The sequence below is a fragment of the Sciurus vulgaris genome, assembly GCF_902686455.1.
Source record: "Sciurus vulgaris genome assembly, chromosome: 1".
NCBI lineage: Eukaryota > Metazoa > Chordata > Mammalia > Rodentia > Sciuridae > Sciurus > Sciurus vulgaris.
Window position 1 is genome coordinate 201,928,639 of NC_136461.1, and position 19,972 is coordinate 201,948,610.

At 43.4% G+C, this 19,972-nt stretch overlaps 1 protein-coding gene across 3 annotated transcripts in view; it reads right to left on the reverse strand.

Annotated features, from left to right (window-relative positions):
- Positions 1-19,972, reverse strand: part of ADCY8 (adenylate cyclase 8) — a 231,036-nt gene that overhangs the window by 127,351 nt on the left and 83,713 nt on the right. For all 3 annotated transcript variants that reach the window (XM_079112343.1, XM_079112342.1, XM_079112341.1), the window contains exons 3-4: positions 9,502-9,632; positions 4,916-5,027 (exon numbers count right to left, since the gene is read on the reverse strand). In XM_079112343.1, the coding sequence (XP_078968469.1) occupies positions 4,916-5,027; positions 9,502-9,632 (243 nt within the window). The remainder of the gene's footprint in view (positions 1-4,915; positions 5,028-9,501; positions 9,633-19,972) is intronic.

Genomic DNA, 19,972 nt, shown 5'->3' on the forward strand with positions numbered 1-19,972 from the left:
CTAAGGCCACACGACTACCCTCTGAGGGCATGTGGCATTCATAGACAGAAGCTCCAGACTTAAGGATGTGAGGGCCACACAGCAAGTAAGTGGCAGAGGTGGAATTGAAGGCCACACCTGTCTGACTTTGAGGCTCCACACTCTTCCTCTACAAAACTTCAAGCATTATGGCAAAGTACAGGGGGTTAGAGCTCCTGATAAAAAATGTTTTGGAAGGAAAGGGTATAAAATGATTTTCTCCTCTTCTGGGACAACCACTGGACAATGATATAAAGGTGTTCATGTTCAGGATTCAATTTTCTTTTAAACAAAGGCAAAATCTGATAAACTCCTTGAAAATCCATAGGCCCCAAATAAATGAGTCCTTTCTCTCCCTCTATCTCCCTCTGAATATATAGTATATAGAACATATTTTTTCATATATATTAAAATATATATGTTATATACCACATATTTCATATATAGAAACATGGAAAAATATCTAAATATTCACATAGCTATACATGTATGTACATTTGAAGAAGGCCCGGCTTCTTATCTGTCAAGTTCTGCAATTTGCAAACAAGCTTTTTCTTATCACATATTATAAGCTGTGAAATGACATAACAGGATTTTTCAAGCAAGTGTTTTTTAATCTACCAGAAAATTCATATAAAGATTGCTCAGCTGTTTTGAAAAAAGATATTTAAAGAGAAAAATATAGTCAAGTGAGGATTTTCCTATGACTTTATCAAGTTAGTCTTATAATCCATTTCCTTTCATCATGATGTCTTTGATAAAAAAAAATCTTGGAATAATCTGAGGATTTTATTAAACTACATATGTAGATAGTGGATAAAATTGGGAGATATATGCACCAAGTAATCAAAGATTGTTGTGATCTGGAGCATGGTGGAGCTACAGGGATATTTACTTTTTGTGTGAGTTATATCTTTAATGTTTGAATTTTACATTATGAACAAATATTACTTTAAAAAGCACAAAAAATTAGTAAAAATGAAAAAGACTCTCAAAACAGAAACATTAGTGCCACCAATATTCTTTATAAAAAGAGTTATATCAAGAACCATGACAAATTTTATGGTACCATCTAATTGTAATCAGACAACTAATACATGAACACATTGCCCTAAGTGCAGGCGAGGTTACAGTCCCCTTGGACAGCTCCTTGTTCTGAGATGTGCATCCTGGCAGTCTGCTCCCGCCCCTCCCCAGAGGCTGCTGTGTGCACACAGGCAGGCGCACCTTTTACATCTGAACTGTTTTCCATGCTCTTTAGCTATATATTTGGCAGACTATGTTTATGGATCTGAAACACGCTTTTTTCATGAAGCAAAATGTCATGAAATATTTCTGTATTAGTATACAAAATGCTCTCAGCCTCAGTCAGGTATTGGTTACTTCTGTAAAGTGATGGATTTGTTTCTTACTGTTAAAAATTCAATCAAACTAAGAAGAACTTTAACAGAAGACTTTGAAGTTATTCCTGTGTTTTTATAATGCAATAAATCAATGTACTGTGTATGCCATTGACACCTGAGATAGGTTCTCTCTGACCTCTCTGTAGTGAAAACCTATAGCAAAGGACTGAGACAAGGCATCCAGCGAGCGTTTACAACCACAGTTAGAGACACACACACAAAATGCAAGTCCAAACCCCTTTCATACAAAAGCAGAACCCTGCAACTCAGCTGATGAAACTACATGTTTAAGACCAGGGACAGAATTGTTAATGTAAGTGTTGTCATTTCAAAGTGAGAAGAACAATTTTCACTATTTTCTCAAATCTTTCCAAGGACGTTCCCCTATAATGGTAGGTACTGAGTCACCTGGTGTAGAGGTAGGGGTAGTGGAAAGAGGGTTGGACGTGAGATACTGGGAGTGAATATATAGTAGTACTGATTTTGAGCTGGCCTGTACTAAGGCACTCCACCCGCATTGTGAAATTTTCCATCCTTCCAATTCTGATAGGAAATGGAGGCTCAGCTGAATCTTCCCAGGCCATTTGAGTCAAGGGTCTACTTGAATCTCACCTTTCACCCTTCACACTGCATGCATGAGCCGAGACACCTTCCTGACATCTTGTCCTCTACCCTCCAACTTGCCTGGGGCCAGGCTTCGTGGTTAAGGGCAAGCCCCTGCCTCGGTTGGCTTGGGTCTAATCACCCACACTACTTTCTGATGCTTCAGGATAGATGGTTTTACTTTTTTGAGTCTCAGTCATATGATTTGTAAGAAGGGAACCATAAGCCTGCCTTATAGGTTTGTTGTGAGAGCAGATTGAGGTCACCCAGGGAAAGCACTCAGCACAGGGCGTCACATCCACCAGGGGTTTACCATGTTTAATATTCTTATCAAAATCACATGTCTCTGCTTAATTTGATAAACATTTCTTTCTTTAAGTTCTTTTCATTAGACTTGGGCCCCAGGTGACAGATGGTGGCTTCTGGTACTTGGTTGGCTGGGTGGCCATGCTTCACTCCCAGCCCTTCAGGTTGTAAAGGATCACCAGAGTGAAAAAGATCAGGCTACAGAACAAAGTCTCCATTCCTTAACATGCTGCACCCTGCGTTCCGAGATATTTCCCTCTTTTTCTCTGTCCATCTCTTGTCTCACCAGAACTTCCCGTGCCCTTTACGCACTAGCGAGTTTGAGCTTCTTCTAGTGCCCCAAACAAGCAGTGTGTTTTCACAGTTCTCTGCCATTATGCCACGCCTGAGCCTACAAGGCACTCATCTAATCTGGTGCCAGGAAGGCCCCTGCTGTGCCTCCAGGCCCAGCCTGCCTGGGGTTTCCTCTCTGGATGCTGCCAGATCACTGTCCACCTCCCAAGTATGGATGACTCCTTTCGAACCTCCAGGACATCTGCATTTATTATTGCTTGGGACATGCTGCTGTGATCATTGTCTTATTCTCTTGCCAGACTCTGAGCTTCCTGCAGGAAAGGACTAGCTTTGTCTTCCCAGAGTCTTGTATGGTGATGTGGCAAATACTCAATAAATGTTGATTGAATAATGGATTAAATTTTACCTTGTTGCCTTTTCTCTGTGTCTGTGGGATTTACTATGCCACCAGAAATTGACTTTGATCTATCCTTCATCAGAGGGCTACTTTTGTTCATCTTTACATCTGTGAGCAAAAATATCCAGAACCATAAGAAATGAAATAATTCCACATAACTAATACCAACCATCCCCAATGAACCATCAAAAGAAGTGGTTGACAGGCTTTTCCCCAAATGTCCAGTCCTCCAGGTTAACCCCCCTACTGGGAGGAGACCTGGGTTCCACCTCCTCTCTCTCCATGACAGAGCCTGTCTGATTGCTATCTGGGAGCTTCCGCTTGCAGCTGGGGTCCTTGGCAGCTTCTGCTTGCCTTGGGTGTCTCTTCATCACTGCCAACCTTTCCCTTTCCCTCCAGCAATCTCTTCTGCTTTCTCCACTTATGCAGAACATCTTTATTCTTACTCTCTCCTCTGCATAAATCATACTTCCCTGATTTCTTCACCTTGCTAATTAGCATATATATTATGTACAATAAAAACTTCCCCTTTGCCAAGTGGGTAGTCATGAAACCACGACAATCAAGACTCCCAGCAGCTATATCCCTCCCCAAATCATCCCTTTCATGCTCCGATACCAATCCACCCACTCCTATGCCAGAATATTGCAACTTCTTATCTGTTTTCTGCTTCTGTAATTTCATCTTTTATAGCCGGTATTATAAGTGGAGTCACAAAGTATCTACTTTGTATCTCATGTCTATCACTTGGCATATTGCATTTGGCAGTCATTGATGTTCATATATCAGTGGATCATTCCTTTTTTATAGCTGAAGAGTATTCTATTATGTTTGTTTACCTCATTTTTAGGATTCAGCTTATAAGTCATTTTTTCCAGGAAGTCTTCTCTGATCTAGGTGTTATGTGTCACCTCTGTGTTTCCACAGCACCCAGACTGGCTTTCTTCCTAGCACACTGCATTTGGCACTGAGTACCTATTTATGTATCCTTGGCCAGAATCAACTTCAGGAAACGAAGAGGTGCTTTCTTATTCACACGTTCCCATCAGAGAGCACCATACACAGCCCCTAGTAGGTGCTCACAGGCAAGTATGAGTGGATCTCCCCTGGAGTGAGACAACCTTGGAACAGGACATTTGGTATTCTGAAAATGAGCTCCCACTTGATGCAGTCTTAATTAATTCTTACTACAGCCTACGAAGCTGGCACGATTGCATACACTTTACAAAGCAGAAACTTAGGTCATTCCTATTGAAGCCCAGAGCTCACTCTAAAATACAGTGAGATAACACTATCCCTAGTGCACTTGAGGGGCTTCAGGACTAGAAGTGTGTATTTTGGTAGGAAATGCTCATCTCCTTTCATTTGTTTTCTAGCTTAGCTCTGATTTAGCCAGCTGAAAAAATGAAGATAGTGTCTGGTTGGCTAAAACAAAGCTCTTAAGTTATGTTGAACAAAATGTTAGTGGGATGGTCCAGCAGCTTACTGGTTCTTGAGAACAGGCAATTCATTGCAGATGGCTGGGGTTGGCTAGGAAACTGCAGGCAGCCATCACTGCATGCATGGACACCGGGCCTGCAGCTGGATGGAACCTGGCCATGGGCAGGGGGAAATAATGATGAGGGAACGGAAAGCAGAGAGAAAAGACCAGCATGACTGTCACTCAATCAGCTGTCTCTCAATTGGGAAAATTAATCTGACAAACCTCCCACCCGAGACCAATAAATAACTAACATCAGTCCCCAGAATGTGAGAGGGTCAGGGGTCCAGGCCCAGGGATAAGATGCAGAACGGTAATGGCATTGGTGATGAAGGTTGAATCTTTCTCTTCCCTCATTCCACATGCAGTACCTCACTCCTGCAAAAGACTAGGAGGGAATTAAATTCAACTCACATGGGCCAGTCGATCAAATCTGGCAAAGAGCTCGTTGAGCATCCTGACCAGCTCCTGAGCGGACAAGGTCGTAGAGAGGTTGGTAAATCCTTTAACATCTGCAAAAAGAATACTAAACAGGGAAGGGGTGGGGTGGGAGAAAGCATATTAATATTTTAATCTGTTCTGGGAGATATGTCAACTCCATCCAAATAAATCAAATGTCTTTGTGGTCTGAGATTTTTGCTCTTCCTGCCATGGGAGGTAGGAATGTCTTGGTATTTAACAAATATCTTTGCAAGGAGAGGCTACTCAGGAGATCAGGAAGGACCATGGGTCAGCTGAAGGTCCTGTCTTCTGAGTGGGATGTGCGGGTGTAGCAATATAGATGCCAAAGGAAATGTTCACTGTGGACAGATTGGTTTGTTGTGAAAAGCACAATGAAACCTCACGAATTATGTCTATATTGTTACAAGGAACAGTCATGGAGATGACATGAACACAGAGCAAAACAGACTTAAGGGCTGGGGCAGAACACAGAAGCTCAGCACCTGGAGCCCAACAAGGCCAGCAAATAGACTTTCTCCAAAATGTGAGTCCTGCAGGCAAAGCTGGCAGGCTTCAGGCAGAATGATTACCGAAAACTCTTACATTTTCTCAGGACTTCAGTGAAGTGATGACTTATTCTGTGCTTATGGCTTGGTAGAAGGGCAGGAGCAGCCCTCAAAGCCTCCTAGAGCCTGGCACTGCATGAGCACCATCTTGGCTAAGCCGTCAGGTTGCCCTGTGGGGAAGGCATAGTGCTCTGCATTCTGGACCTGAGGACATGAAGCTCAAAGAGGTGAGGAGACTTGCCCTGGATCTCACTGGTGGCCTGTGGCAGAGCTGGAATTGTTCTCTGAGGACACTGCTCCACTCCCCTCGCCACCACCTTGGGGACCTCTCAAAGGAAGGATGGGATGCCATGTTGTATCACTGCTCACGTTGTAGTCTCTCCGAAACCTCAGAGGTTTCTTTATATACCTGTCTTTGTACATGCTGTACCCTGTCTCCCGGACAGCACTGACTCTTTTTGGTGTCTATTAAAATCTATAAGACTCTATATTTATGGAGATCTCCACAGGCAGAGTCAGTCACTCCACGTCTAGCTTCCTGCCCCACCTGGGTCCTACTGTCACGGCACTTAACAGAGTAGAGTCACATGTGGCAACGTGTGCTGCATCTATTATCTAAATAGCAGAGAAAAAGTCACCTCTGGGTCCCACCTGCCCAGCACACAGTTGGCCCGGCCTCATTACAGGTATCCTGAGTCCAATCAACAGAAATATCCAGAATTAAGTTCTCCCCCTCACAGTGTGGTCCTGGCTACTGGCCTTTCCTGGAGATTGTTAGAAACATAGAATCTGAAGCGCCTCCCAACCCAGGCATCATCGTTTACTTCAACAAGTGTCTCCCATGATTGATGTGCACATTACAGACATGGAAGCACCGGTTTAAGTCACAGCTGTACATTCAAGTTTTGGTGGTTGACAGGATAGAGGCCAAGGCCAGGGGCCTTTCTCAAGCCATGGCTCCTTCTGCTCCCACCAGGCACTGGGCTCAAGGTCATCAGGTCTCTTGATCCTTGCTGTCAGAGTGTAGCCTTCCAAGTGGAATGAAGCACACCTTTTACTGACAGGAGGCACAGAACTATGCAAAATATAATTAACACTTAGAAATGAGCTGGAGACAATTTTTAGGGAAGGGTCATCAAAGAAACACACCCACGAACTAAAAAATGCAACTGAGAAGGAAGAATGAAGGAGTGGGTTGCTGTGAAGAGGGTGACAGCATTGGAAATAATTTCAAAACTGTTGCCCACTGTGCAGTGGCTTTCCTTGGGGGCCAGGAGGGGGCGTAGCAGCCGGTCTGGATTTGTTCTCAGACAGGGCTCAGGACCATCCTCCTCTGCTTTGCTTGCCTTGTCTCTGGTCTTATTTTAGCTCCCACAAGCCAGTCCTGGGGCAGAAGATGCCCCTCCGCTCCTGAGAGGTTGTCCTCCCAGCGCCAGGCCCCAACAGTGGGCATCTCGCCACCAGCGCTCCTAGCAGAGTCCTGGTGGCGGCTGTCCCCTGCCATTCTTCTCCCTTGGAAACTCCTCTCATGGCCCGGCACAGGAATGCAGGCAGGAAATGGGATGCTAATCCAGAGGGATGTGAACTCTGGAGAAGGGTCTGCAGAGCACAGTGTTTAAAATACGTTCGCGGGCTTGGAGGGATAGAAGTAACTTGGGCTGTTCTGGACTTGAGGGAGTGCAGGAGGAAGGATGAACACGGTCCTGGAACTCCATGGTGAGGGTGTGGGCTCGTTATTATTATTATTTCCATTTGAAGGTAGCTTGTTCTTTCCTCTTTCTCCATGGCGACAAGCATTTTCATATGCCATTTAATTATTTCATTTTGATATATTTATATAACACATATATACTTATATCTTTCTTTTCTTCCAAAAGATGGATCCAATTTCTAGTTTCTCTCTGGACCTGCCTTTATTATGAAACCACTTTGCCACCAGAGAAGGAATATGGAAAGTCATCTGCACAGACAACAGCTCTGTCCTCACTTTTGTAAAACTCATGTCTTTTTTCTTTTTCTTTTTATTTGGCTGACCTTCTCAGATAAGTGCAATAAGGATCCCTCCTTCCAGGAAGACTCCTCTACCCATTCCCAATCCCTACTGCCCTGACGGTTTTGCTGCTGTTTACAATCAGCTAACACTCTGCCTTCTTAATAACAGAATTGCACACCATTGATTGACAGGTGGACTGTTGGACAATTAGTTTCCATGAGCTTCCGTTTTCTATGGAACTGGTTGCAAACTCTAGGGTGCATCTCTTACTGGAGTTGCTTTCTGACAAAGGGTTCTGTGGCAAGTTCAAGCATCCACATCAGTGATGCTAAGTGCCTGCTAAAGGGTTGTGTCAGAATCTAGATCACTGCTTTGAAATATGTGTCCCTGCATCCCAGGGGTGAAACCCTTAGAGATACAGGAAAGAGTTGTTCTTCCTTCCTACGAGGTTGAGAAGGAAGCAACAGTGTATGTTGTCATTTTTTAGAGCTTTTCAGTATGTAGACTTTTATCCAAGATTTGGGAAATTTCTACCTTATGATATTTGGTAGGAAGGAAATATGATACTATGGAATAAGCTGAAAATTCAATACCTGCTCTCTCAGGACTTACAGAAAATGACTGAACTTAGTCCATCAGCACATCTGCCCCAGGGCTTAACATGAGATGGGAGCAGAGAGTGGGGGTGAGGAAAAGGCAGCCATATCTGGGTTCTGCAGGAGGAACTGCAGCACCCTGTCAGGGGACAGGGGTTGGCAGCACAAGCAATGGACTGTTCGGAGACAGTGTGGTGGCATACTAACTGCCTGGTGCTCTGGTGTGACTGGCTCTGTGGCCTGGCTTCATTCTAGCCCATGTCCCAGCCTGCTTCTCCATCCTCTCTGGTTATTCTGCAAGCTGCCACACAGCCTTTTAATACATTTCTTTGAGATCTGCCAGGGTTGGATTCTTTGGCTTACAACTAGGAGACATGTCTGAAGCAACCTGCAGTGTGTCTGGCTCAACTAGATGCCCATGCCTGTATTAAGTACGTGTCTTCAAACATAGAGTCTACATAAACCCCTGCACAGTGATTGTTAAAAACACCCATTTTACAAAGAAGGATCCTGAGATTCAGGTAAGTACACTGCCCAAGGTCACACACACAAGGGAGAGCAGACTTAAGATCCTAAAGCTGGCTTTCCTCACTATGGAATCTACCCTCTGAATTTCAGTATAAGCTAGAGATAGTATATTCCTGGGCACCCAGAGACACTAATGGTCAGATGGACTGATTGTGTGCATAGATGACTGGGTGAATGAATTTGTGGGTGGATGAATGGCTGGATGGTGAGTAGGTAGTTGGGTGGATGGATGGATGGATGGATGGATGGATGGATGGGTAGGTGCATAGAGGGATGATTCATGGGTGGATGGTTGGCCAGCAATATGGTTGCAAAGGAAAAGAAGTGAAGACCTTGTTATAAGCTGATTTAAAGATACTTGTGCAGAATATAAGGAGGCAATCCATGTGATTATACCTGAAGCCTCCAGATTGCAATTAAAAAATTATATATATATATGTAGATATCTCTCTCTATATATATGTTTAGTTGTTGATGGACCTTTATTTTATTCATTTATTTATATGGAGTGCTGAGAATTGAACCCAGTGCCTCACACATGCTAGGCCACTGAGCCGTAACCCCAGCCCCTCCAGATTGCACTTTGAAATTATTTTTCCAATCATAGTCTACCCAGCTTTGGCCTTTCCCACTGAACATACAGCAAGCCTCCTCTAGCGGAGCCAGGCAGTAAGTCAACTAGCCAATATAATCAAATTCTCTGACATTCTTCTGCAGCCTCAATTTGGAAACGTAAACTTCTGATGAATAATCACTAGTTAATGAATTAATCAACCAAAGGCACTGCGTTCAGGCAGACAGCGTCACAGCAGGACACCGAGAGCAGCCAGGCACAGGCTCACGTGGAGGAGCAGGGTGCAGGCCCCAGCCTCTCACCTGACGTTCTCGTAGCGGTGGATGTAGATGCGGTGGAACTGGTGCTGCAGGTGCTCGTCTTCAACGTTGGTCATGTCGTTGATCATTTCCAGGACGACGAACCGGGGGAGCACAGACAGCACAAGCCGCTCCTGGAAGAAGCGAGGAAGAGGACCAGTCCTGTTAGACTGGCTAGCAAGACACTGATGGGTGGGAGGAGGGCGGAGACTGCACCGACTCTCCCACAGACTTCTCAGGGAACTGCTGGTTTTGTGACATTCTATGGACATGGCCAGTGTCTTTGAGTCCAGGTGGTGGGCTGGGTGTTGAGTATACAATGGTGGGTTAAATGGATGTGGATCTGTAGTTCCTACTGTTGTAGAGCTTCCATTCAAATAAGTGAAATGGACACTAAACATTATGCACCCCCACGCATCACACACATCACACACACCCAGGTAATGTGATAAAGTGCCACACAGGAGTGAAGCAAGATGAGAATACAATGACTGATGACATGATTCAAATCAGGGATTAAGACAACCTTTACTCGGAATTGGTATTTAAACCGTCCTGAATGGTTGTTATGAGCCAGTCCCTGTGTAGGGCAATGAGAAGTCGAGGAACAGAAAATGGAGACTACAAATGTCCCGAGGCAGCAAAAAGCAACTGTGTAACTGGAGAGCAGTGATCAAGGGGTATGGAAGCCAACTACAAGTAGGGAGGTATAGGTAGATCTCGCGGTATGAGATGCTTGCATCTAATTCTAACCGAAACTGGAAGCCATGAAGTGATACTAAGCGGAAGAGCGACATAAACATTTTGCATTTTACAAGATCCTTCTGAGTATGAGTTGAAGCATGAATTTTGGGGAGGTGCCTGAGGGTGGAGGCAGGGAGACTCACTGGGAAAGTTCCTGCTGTGGTCCTGGTGAGAGACGTGGTCAAGATAAGACCCCCCAGGATTGGCAACCAACTGACATGGAGGGCAGCCTCCGTGATGGGTAAGTTCTGAGTTTGGGGGCTGCAGCAAGTGTGCTCTGACTAAGGAGAGAGGGAACCCAGGGGAAAGCAGGCTCAGGAGGTGCTACCTCTTTATAAAAGAGGAGAAGAAGTGAGACAGACAACCTGAAAGTGGGACCCAAGACCTGAATGATATTATTCTTTTATTGTGATCACCACAGTAGATAAAAGCAAAGTAATTGGTTAACTAACAACAAACTAAATCCTAGGACAGCCTCATGTTGTGCAAACGGGCAAGAGTGTGACTTTCGACACACGGCTCGCTGTTGGGGAGACTGAGTTTAAGAGAGATGCATTCTAATCTCCGTAGTTTTTCGTCTTTGTAGTTATGTGTGAATCTTAAGAGCTCATCATGCATGGATCTTCACAGTTATGTATGGATCTCCATCCAGTCTCTTCTCATGTTTCTCATGAGACTCTGAAACTGAGCACATGCAAATCTTTTTATTTAGTGGGCAGACTGAGTCAGGATGAGATTAAATGCTTTGCACAACCCAAGCAGTTAGGATGCCATCTCTTAGCCTCTTATTCCTTGCTGGGTTTCTTGGTGAGATGGGAAAACCCCTGGATTTACTCTTATGGGGCAGTTTGGATCCTGCCTCCATGACTTACTAGAAATGTAGCATTAGGTAAGCTCCGTCACCTCTCTGTGCCTTAGTGTCCCAATTTGGCAAATAGAATAATACCATCTACTTCACAGGGTTACTGTGGGAATTCAGTGAAGTCAAATGTGCGAGGTCCGGGTATTGTTCCCTCCCATCTCTCTCTTCTCTTCTTAATGCTGCCTCTCATGCAAAGGACTTATGAATGAAGTGGCCGCTGAGTGTCATATGATGATGCTTTTCCTCTCTTGAGCACTGTCCTATAGTGGGACTGAAAGGAGTGCCTCTTGCAAATGCCCCTTCATCATGTCCCCTTTATGGTCATTAGTGCTCCTCGTTAGCTTCCCAGGTACTTGTGACCCTGTTCACACAATTGTTGCTGGATGGGAATAGGTACTAGCAGGGATGTGAGGGACAATTACCCTACGCACTGTGGGGATGTTAACTAAAGGACCCTCTGCAGCACTTGGAACAGCCTGCAAAGCAGGGCACACACCCCAGCACCTGCCTTCATTTGTGAGTGTGTGAAAATGTGCATTGTCCTTTCACCAGAGTTGTGTCAGGGGTGATGTCTTAGACTGGAGTGACAGGAAGGGGGAAGGCTGGTGTTAGGAGGTGAATGGCACTGAGCTGAAAAGGTCGTAATGTTGCCCACAAAATGTTCCCCGTGTGGGGGAGGGATGGAAACAGAGATGCAGAAGCACATCCATTCTCAGCGTTGTTAAAAGAAGTTCCTCCCTAAAATGAGAATCCGTGGACAGGCTTAGGAGGCTTTCCCAGGAATCCTGTACTTTAGCCATCCATCAGAATAGCCTGCGGCCTTTTCAAAGCACCTGCCATTGCCCCACCCTGACTCTCCAGCCGAATTGAATCTCACAGGGGAGCAGCCAGGTGGGGAGAGTTTATTAAAGCTCCTAAGATTTTGGAATACCCAGGCGGGAGGGAGAACTGCTGGCCTTCTCTGTCAAGTACTTCTAGGCACCGGATGACTCTCAAACTTCACTGTAGACTGACAGGTATTTGCAGAAGAGACCAAAAACATGGGATTTAGTAAACAGATCACTTGGGGTTGTAAACAGCAAGGAATCAAACCAGGTTTCTGAGGTATACAGCCCCCCTTCTGCTCTGACGATTCACCTCCTACAAACGCATTCTGTCCCCTCTCACTGGATCCTTGAGGCTCTTTAAAAATGACTCTATGTGAAGGCAGCAGGTGGGATACACCTATGACACGGGCTCACAGTGTGCAATGAGACCTCAGAGAAAGGAGGGCTGGATCCACTAAGGATGAGGGGGGAGAATTTCATGAACTAGGGTCCCTGAAAAATGGGCATGGCTTCAGACATTTTTCACTAATTTTTATATTCATGTAATGAATATTTACTGAAAATATTCTACATGCTATTTCAGTTCTAGGAATAGAAGCAACAGAAGGGATAGGAGGGGCAAGACCGTAGAGGGTGCTGGCGTGGCACACCTGGATTGCACCCCTACAAGGGACCTTGCACGTGGCTCTGAGAGCACCCACTGTGGACCAGCACTGAACTAGGGAGCTTCGTACAGAGTCTCATGTGCTATTCTCCATCACTCTATTGTAGGGATGTCTCATTGTAGTTTAGCAAAAGAGAAAACTAAGGACAAGAGAGGCAAAGTGACTTCCCAAGGTCACAGAGCAAGGAAGCACCAGTGTCTGGGCTATCAGACTTCAGAGCTTCTGGAAACTTCTCACCTTGCCAGAGAACTCTGTTTCTGGACAAACATTCCTCAAAGCCTCATTCTCCAAAATGAAAATCTAATTGCCATTGAAGTCAGAGGAGCATGAGCATGTCTACGGCTCAACAAAGCAGCATGTGATGCTCAAGGATTTATTTCAATGCCAGCAAACGAAAAGTCAAACAGCCTGGTACGGTTGAAGGAAATGGATGAAAATAGGCAAGTGATGCCCATAATTTTCACCATCATAATCCGTAAACTAAAACCACTTTTTAGTAAGAAGTTGCTGTGAGTTTTACAACTGCAAACATGACACTGTGGTGGCTCTTCTTTTATGGAGCTCAGTTGCAAGTTACTGATGTGGAAAGAAATCCATAGTATATTGTTAGAATAACATGCATGGATGGTGTGACCCAAGTCACATGCTGTGCACTGTGCTTCTAGTTCTGTACCCAGGAGTCACCAGATTGTTAATAAAGCTATTGTCTTGGTGCACCTTTTCCTGAAATCTTTGCTTGCTTCTTTTATTTATTTATTTATTATTTTCAGTTTTTAAAAAATTTTTATTTGTTCTACTTAGTTATACAGGGCAGTAGAATGCATAATGCATTTCGATAAATGATATATAAATGGAGTATAATTTCTCATTTTTCTAATTGTACATATTGTAGGATTACATCAGTCATGCAGTTATTATGAACATAAGATAATAATGTCTGATTCACTCTACAATCCTTTCTACCCACTCCCATCACTCGCCTCTACCTAAACTAATTCTATTCTTCCCTAGCCCAACCCCTCCTCCTTATTGTGAATTAGTATCCACATATCAAAGAAAACATTTAGCCTTTGTTTTTTTGGGGTTTGGCTTATTTCTCTTGGCATGTATTCTCAAACTCAAACCATTTACCAACAAATGCCAGAATTTCATTCTTCTTTAAAGCTGAGTATTATTCCATCATATATATATATATATATATATATATATATATATCTTCCATCATTCATATATATATATATAACATTTTCTTTATCCATTCATGTGTTGAAGGCTACCTAGGTTAGTTCAGTAGTTTAGGTATTGTGAATTGAGCTGCTATAAACATTGTTGTGGCTGCATCACTGTAATATGTTGATTTTAAGTCCTTTGGGCATAAAGTGGGATAGCTGGGTCAAATGGTGGCTCCATTCCAAGTTTTCTGAGGAATCTCCATACATCTTTCCAGAGTGGTCCCACCATTTTGCAGTCCCACCAGCAATGTATGAGTGTGCCTTTTCCCCCACATCCTTGCCAACATTTATTGTTGCTTGTATTCTTGATAATTGCCATTATGATTGGAGTGAGATGAAATTTTAGTTTTGATTTGCATTTCTCTAATTGCTAGAGATGTTGAACATTTTTCAAATATTTGTTGATCAATTGCATATCTTCTGTGAAGTGTCTGTTCAATTCCTTCATCCATTTGTTAATTGGGTTATTTGTTTTTTTGGTGTAAGTTTTTAAAATTCTTTATATATCCTAGAGATTAATGTTTTATCTGAGGTGCATGTGGTAAAGATTTTCTCTCAATCTGTGGGCTCTCTCTTCACATTATTAATTATTTCTTTTGCTGAGAAGAAGCTTTTTAGTTTGAGTCCGTTCCATTTATTAATTCTTGATTTAACTTTTTGTGCTTTAGGGGTCTTGTTAAGGAAGTCAGATCCTAGACCGACATGGTAAAAATCTGGGCCTACTTTTTCTTCTAGCAGGATCTCTGTTCTAGTGTCTAAGTCTTTGATCCACTTTGAGTTGAGTTTCATGCAGGGTGAGAGATAAAACCTTGATTTCATTGTGTTACATGTGCCTTTCCATTTTTCCCAGCACCATTTGTTGAATAGCCTATCTTTTCTCCTGTGAATGTTTTTGGCACCTTTTTCTAGTATGAGATAACTGTATTTATGTGGGTTTATCTCTGGGTCTTCTATTCTGTACCATTGGTCTACATGTCTGTTTTGGTGCCAATACCATGCTGTTTTTATTATTATAGCCCTGTAGTATAGTTTGAGGTTTGGTATTGTGATGCCTCTTGCTTTACTTTTCTTGCTAAGGATTGCTTTGGCTATTCCAGATTTCTTTCTTTTCCAAATGAATTTCATGATTGCTTTTTCTAGTTCTATGAAGAATGTCACAGGGATTTTAATAGGAATTGCATTAAATTTGTATAATGCTTTTGGTAGTGTTGCCATTTTGACAATATTAATTCTGACTGTCCAGGAGCATGGGCGGTCTTTCCATCTTCTAAGGTCTTATTCAATTTCTTTCTTTAGTGATCTGTAGTTTTCACTGTACAGGTCTTTCACCTCTTTTGTTAGATTTATTCCCAAGTATTTTATTTTGTTTGAGGCTCCTGTGAATGGAGTAGTTTTCTTAATTTATCTTACAGCAAATTCATTACTGATGTATAGGAATGCTTTTGATTTATGGGTATTGATTTCATATCCTGCTACTTTGCTGAATTAATTTATTAGTTCTAGAAGTTTTTTGGTGGAATTTTTAGATCTTCTAAATATAGAATCATATCATCAGCAAATAGTGATAGTTTGAGTTCTTCTTTTCCTTTTTGTATACCTTTGATTTCTTTCTTCTAATTGCTCTAGCTAGACTCTAAAGAACTATATTGAATAAAAGTGGTGAAAAAAAGCATCCTTGCCTTGTTCCAGTTTTTAGAGGGAATGGTTTCATTTTTTCTCCATTTAGAATTATGTTGGCCTTGAGTTTAGCATATATGACTTTTATGACATTTTGATATATTCCTAAAAATCATATTAAGAAGAAAGCATCATATGATCATCAATAGATGCTTTCTTAATATGATTTTTTTACAAGAAACATTTTTTTCAGAAATAATTCAATAATCTTATAATTGATTAAAGAAAAATAATTCACCTAAAGTTTAAATCTGGGAACCAGGTGGATTTATCTGTGAATGACACAGTGTTGCTCTTCCTCACTCCTGGTTAAAACCTTATTTTCTTCCCCTACCCTCAACATACTGTAGGATCCTGTAAGATGGGAAAATTCTGTCCACCTTGTGTCCTCTATGCTGAGTAGATCATAGACTGTTTGTTGTGTCACCGAGCATGTAATCACAGTGGGTGCTTGCCATCCCTTCTGCCTGGGATGGCCTAATTAGCACATGAACTCCTACTCTTCTTCAAATCTTAGGGCAAATCTCATTTCCTTGCTGAAGGGGATTAGTCATTCCCTCCTCTATCATGTCCCTTCGAGTGGATCTTCCTCAGCATTTGTGACACCACATGGTGCTAGTCTATTTATATATCAATTGGTCAACTGAGCTCTTTGAGTTTATCTTTTTATATCTGAGGCCCAAGCACAATGGTTGGCAAAAAGAGACTTCAATCAATGTGTAAGTAATGAATGAGCAAACAGTGCCTGGTCTGCATAGGAGACGCTAGAATGAATCAAGCAAGCCTGTAAAGGACCCTTCACTTCAAACGATTTCTCACACCAGTAACCTGGAGGGTTTTGGATCTCACCGATTACCAGGTCAAGATTTTCATTCCTGAACTCCCAGTCCTGAGGAGGTTGCCAGGTTCAGCTCGAGGGGGAGGCTCAGAAGCCCCTTCCCTTTTTGCTAGAGCTGAGGCTGCAGCCGCTTCTAGGGCAGGCTGTGGAGTGACCTGTCCTGGAAGGCACCTGGGGGTAGCAGGTCCGAATCTTCCTCTGGATAGTAGCGTTCGGAAATGGTGTGCTTTGGGGAGCGACAGTGCTACGTGGGAACACACAGCATTCTCCAGAGCCCACGGAAAGGTGTGAACGGATCTGCTTATTCATGAAGCATGATTTGTAAGCCAGTGGGTGGTGTAAACAGCCATTTCAAGGGATTGGAACACCCCGTTTATAAGTAATTGCAGATAATTGAAAACATAGTAATAAACACAGCTCCCTTTTTTGAGGTCTTTCTGCCAAAGCCACCTTCTCATGGAGGCCGTTCCTTAGGTCCAGGTCCAGGTGGCCACCCACGGGGTGGGACCCTTTCACATTTTGTTGATTTTTTCTCTTTCTGCAGCATCATTATTTAATTTTCTATCATTTTCATTTTGTTTTGTTTTGTTCTGTTTTTCGTCTGTCTATTCCATTTGGTTCATGAGGGTGCACATTTAGTCTCTTATTCAGCTTAATAATCCTGGTGCCTAGAAAGATACCTGACCTCTATTAGGCCTCCCATGTATATTGTTGTATGGTTTCTATAATAAAATCTTCATTTAATTGACTCTTGTTTTCTAATCCTTTGTTCCACAAAGAATAATTATAAAGTAAGAGTATGTGATACTAAAGTGATACTATAAGTTTGAAAAATAAACCTTATTATACTATTAGTCATTAAAATATTAAACCAACACAAAATGTATATTGACTTATAGTCACATGTCGTTCTCTCTTCGAATAGCTTTCCGGAGGATTTTCATGGACAGCATTGCTTTATCTGTCTTTGACTTAGTAATTACAATGTTGATTTGTTGCCAACAACCATGTTCAGGATGCTTATGGGCAAAGTGGGTGGGTGTAGACACACAATTCGCATATTCTTCATGTAAGGTTCTTCCTTATGAAAAATTTATCTTTGTGTAAAATTTAAAAGAAACTAAAGTAGCTGAAAACTATAATTTATAATTCTTGTAGCAATGCCTAGTGGCAAGCACTGCGGTAGGTAGTCAGTAGAGTGGGGACAGGGTCGAACACCAGGTCTGCGTTGTCATGCGGGAGACAGAAATTCATCCAAAAGAGTAATCAAATAGATGGCTACATCTGCAACAAGTGCTGTAGGAAAGACGTGCTCAGTGTACTTGGGCCATGCTGGGGGATTCACTGGGATAGGTGATTAGCTGAAGGGTGTGTGAGTGTGTGTGTGTGTGTGTGTGTGTGCGCGCGCACACAGCACGTGTCAGGCCTGGTTGAAAAAAAGGCACAGCATGTTTGAGACATCAAAATTGGGCCATGGATGGAGTTCAGCAGGGTAGGGTGGAGTGGCGTGAAGGGAGGGGACGCAGACAGTCCCAGCCTTGTTGATCTTTATCCTGGGAGGGATGAGAAGCCACTGAAGTGTTTTGCTCAGGCATCAGAGACATGATCAGATATTTTTAAAAACAGCATTTCCACTGAAAGATTGAAAAAAGTAGATTCAATGAAATGGTGAGTACGGGGAGAGGAAGGAATGAAAGCCATTACATGGTTAATGTAAAAAATCCAGGCAGGAGACGAGAACCACTTGGACCAAGTTCATGGCACTGGGGGTGGGGGCAGGAAATGTGGACACATGAGAGGGGTATTTGAGAAGCTCATATGAGGTACCACAAAAGAGGGTAAGAAGGGGTGTCCAGGAGACTCCTGGGTTTCTGGATTTGTCAAGGATAGGACTTTGAGTTTAACCATGGACTTCCCAGGGACCAGCACTAAACTTCCCTCTGGAGCAGCGAGTGGAAGTGACCGTTCGGATGCTCTGCAGAACTTCCCTCCATCCCTAGTGCCAGATGTCACCAACTGACTCTGACTGCAGCCCAGCTTTAGAAATAGGCTGCAGGCACTACCAGGGGGATGAGATGACCAAAGGGAATGGAACCTATTTATTAGTTATCCTTGAACTATGTCACCAAGCAAATCAGGGTCCTTGACTGACCTTTGGATCATGCTTGTCCAACCTTAGGCTGCATGGAGCGGAGGGGATTCCACAACCACCTCTGCACAGGAGAGGGATGGTGCAGCCAGAAGCAGCCTGGCAGAGGTCAGAATGGGGTGGGAGGAAAGCAGACGGTAGACGGGCCAGCACCAGAAGAGACACCAGTAGTGTCACATAAAACTCAAGCAGGGGACTGGTGAGATTCTATCTGTGAACAACCTGAGAGTGGGAGGTGGCATAGGAGTCAGTGAGTGGGAACCAGGGAAGGCTGTGCCTGTGACTGTATGGCTAGGACCTGGATGATGCTTGGATGGCTCTGCTCCCACAGACGGCTGACGTGGTTCTGGTCGTCACACAGCTCCTGGTTCTACTCATGCCATCTCCTGAATTTACACCTTGTGGCTCGGAGAAATTCCAACCCCTGGGAACACCTGCTGGGGCTGCTTCAGGGTCTAGTCACTTCTTTTTTTTTTTTTTTTTAATTTTTTGAATTTTTTTGATCATTGTACCCATATGGGGTACAACTTTTCACTTCTCTGGTTGTACACCAAGGAGAGTCACACCGTTTGTCACTTCTTACCCACTCTCCTGCTCTCCCGCTCCTGGCCAATAGCACAATGAGGGTCTTTCACTTCCTAAAAGTCCCCATGGTGTTCTTGACTGTGAGCCTTCCAAGCCTCTCTCCTGTCCTTCGGGGCTTTACTCTGGCACCACTTACAGTCCCCTTCTTCAGAGGTGTCGGTACTATTGCCCTGCCACACAGACTTTGTAGTCCCTCAACTTCCCCTCTCGGAATGCTCGGCACACACTGGGTTGTCCATCTCCCCGACAAGACTCTGAATGCTTTGTAGACAGTGACTCTGTTTTGTTAGCCTCTGGATCCTCAGCAACTTCCTCAGTGTTTGAAAGTAGTAAGTGCTAAATAAACATCTGCTGAACAAACTGGTGAACTCTGGAAAGGCAGAGCTCACATGGGACTTAAGACTGTACCCTCCATGGGAGTCAGCTCCGCCCCTGGCACAGAAAGTTCAAGAACTATCTGTTAGAGTCTTTAAGTGGCAACACTAATTCCATCCTCCAGTGCCGTATCACCGATGGTCTCAGGAGAGATTTTGAAAATAAAATTTCATAGCAAAATTCTCCAGCACTCATGCTTGCCAGCATCCTGCCATTTGTGCTACTGGCAACTGTCCCAGGTCCTCCCTTTGTAAAGCATTTTCTGCAAGAGGATGGGAGTTTGCCTGGATTCTACTTATAAAAGCCCATTCTCCACACTTTTGTTTCCCTTGAATTTGTTCACTGCTTGAGAAACATCATTCAGATTCACTGAAAACACAATCTCAAAGAAAATCAGAAAGTTTGCCTTTTAATACAATTCCCAGCTCCCACTGGGACACAGTATACATTTTCTTGGCTTTAGAGATCAGAAGTTCAAGAATCTCTTCTGGAGCCAGGCTGTAGCCCTGGGTGGGCTTTG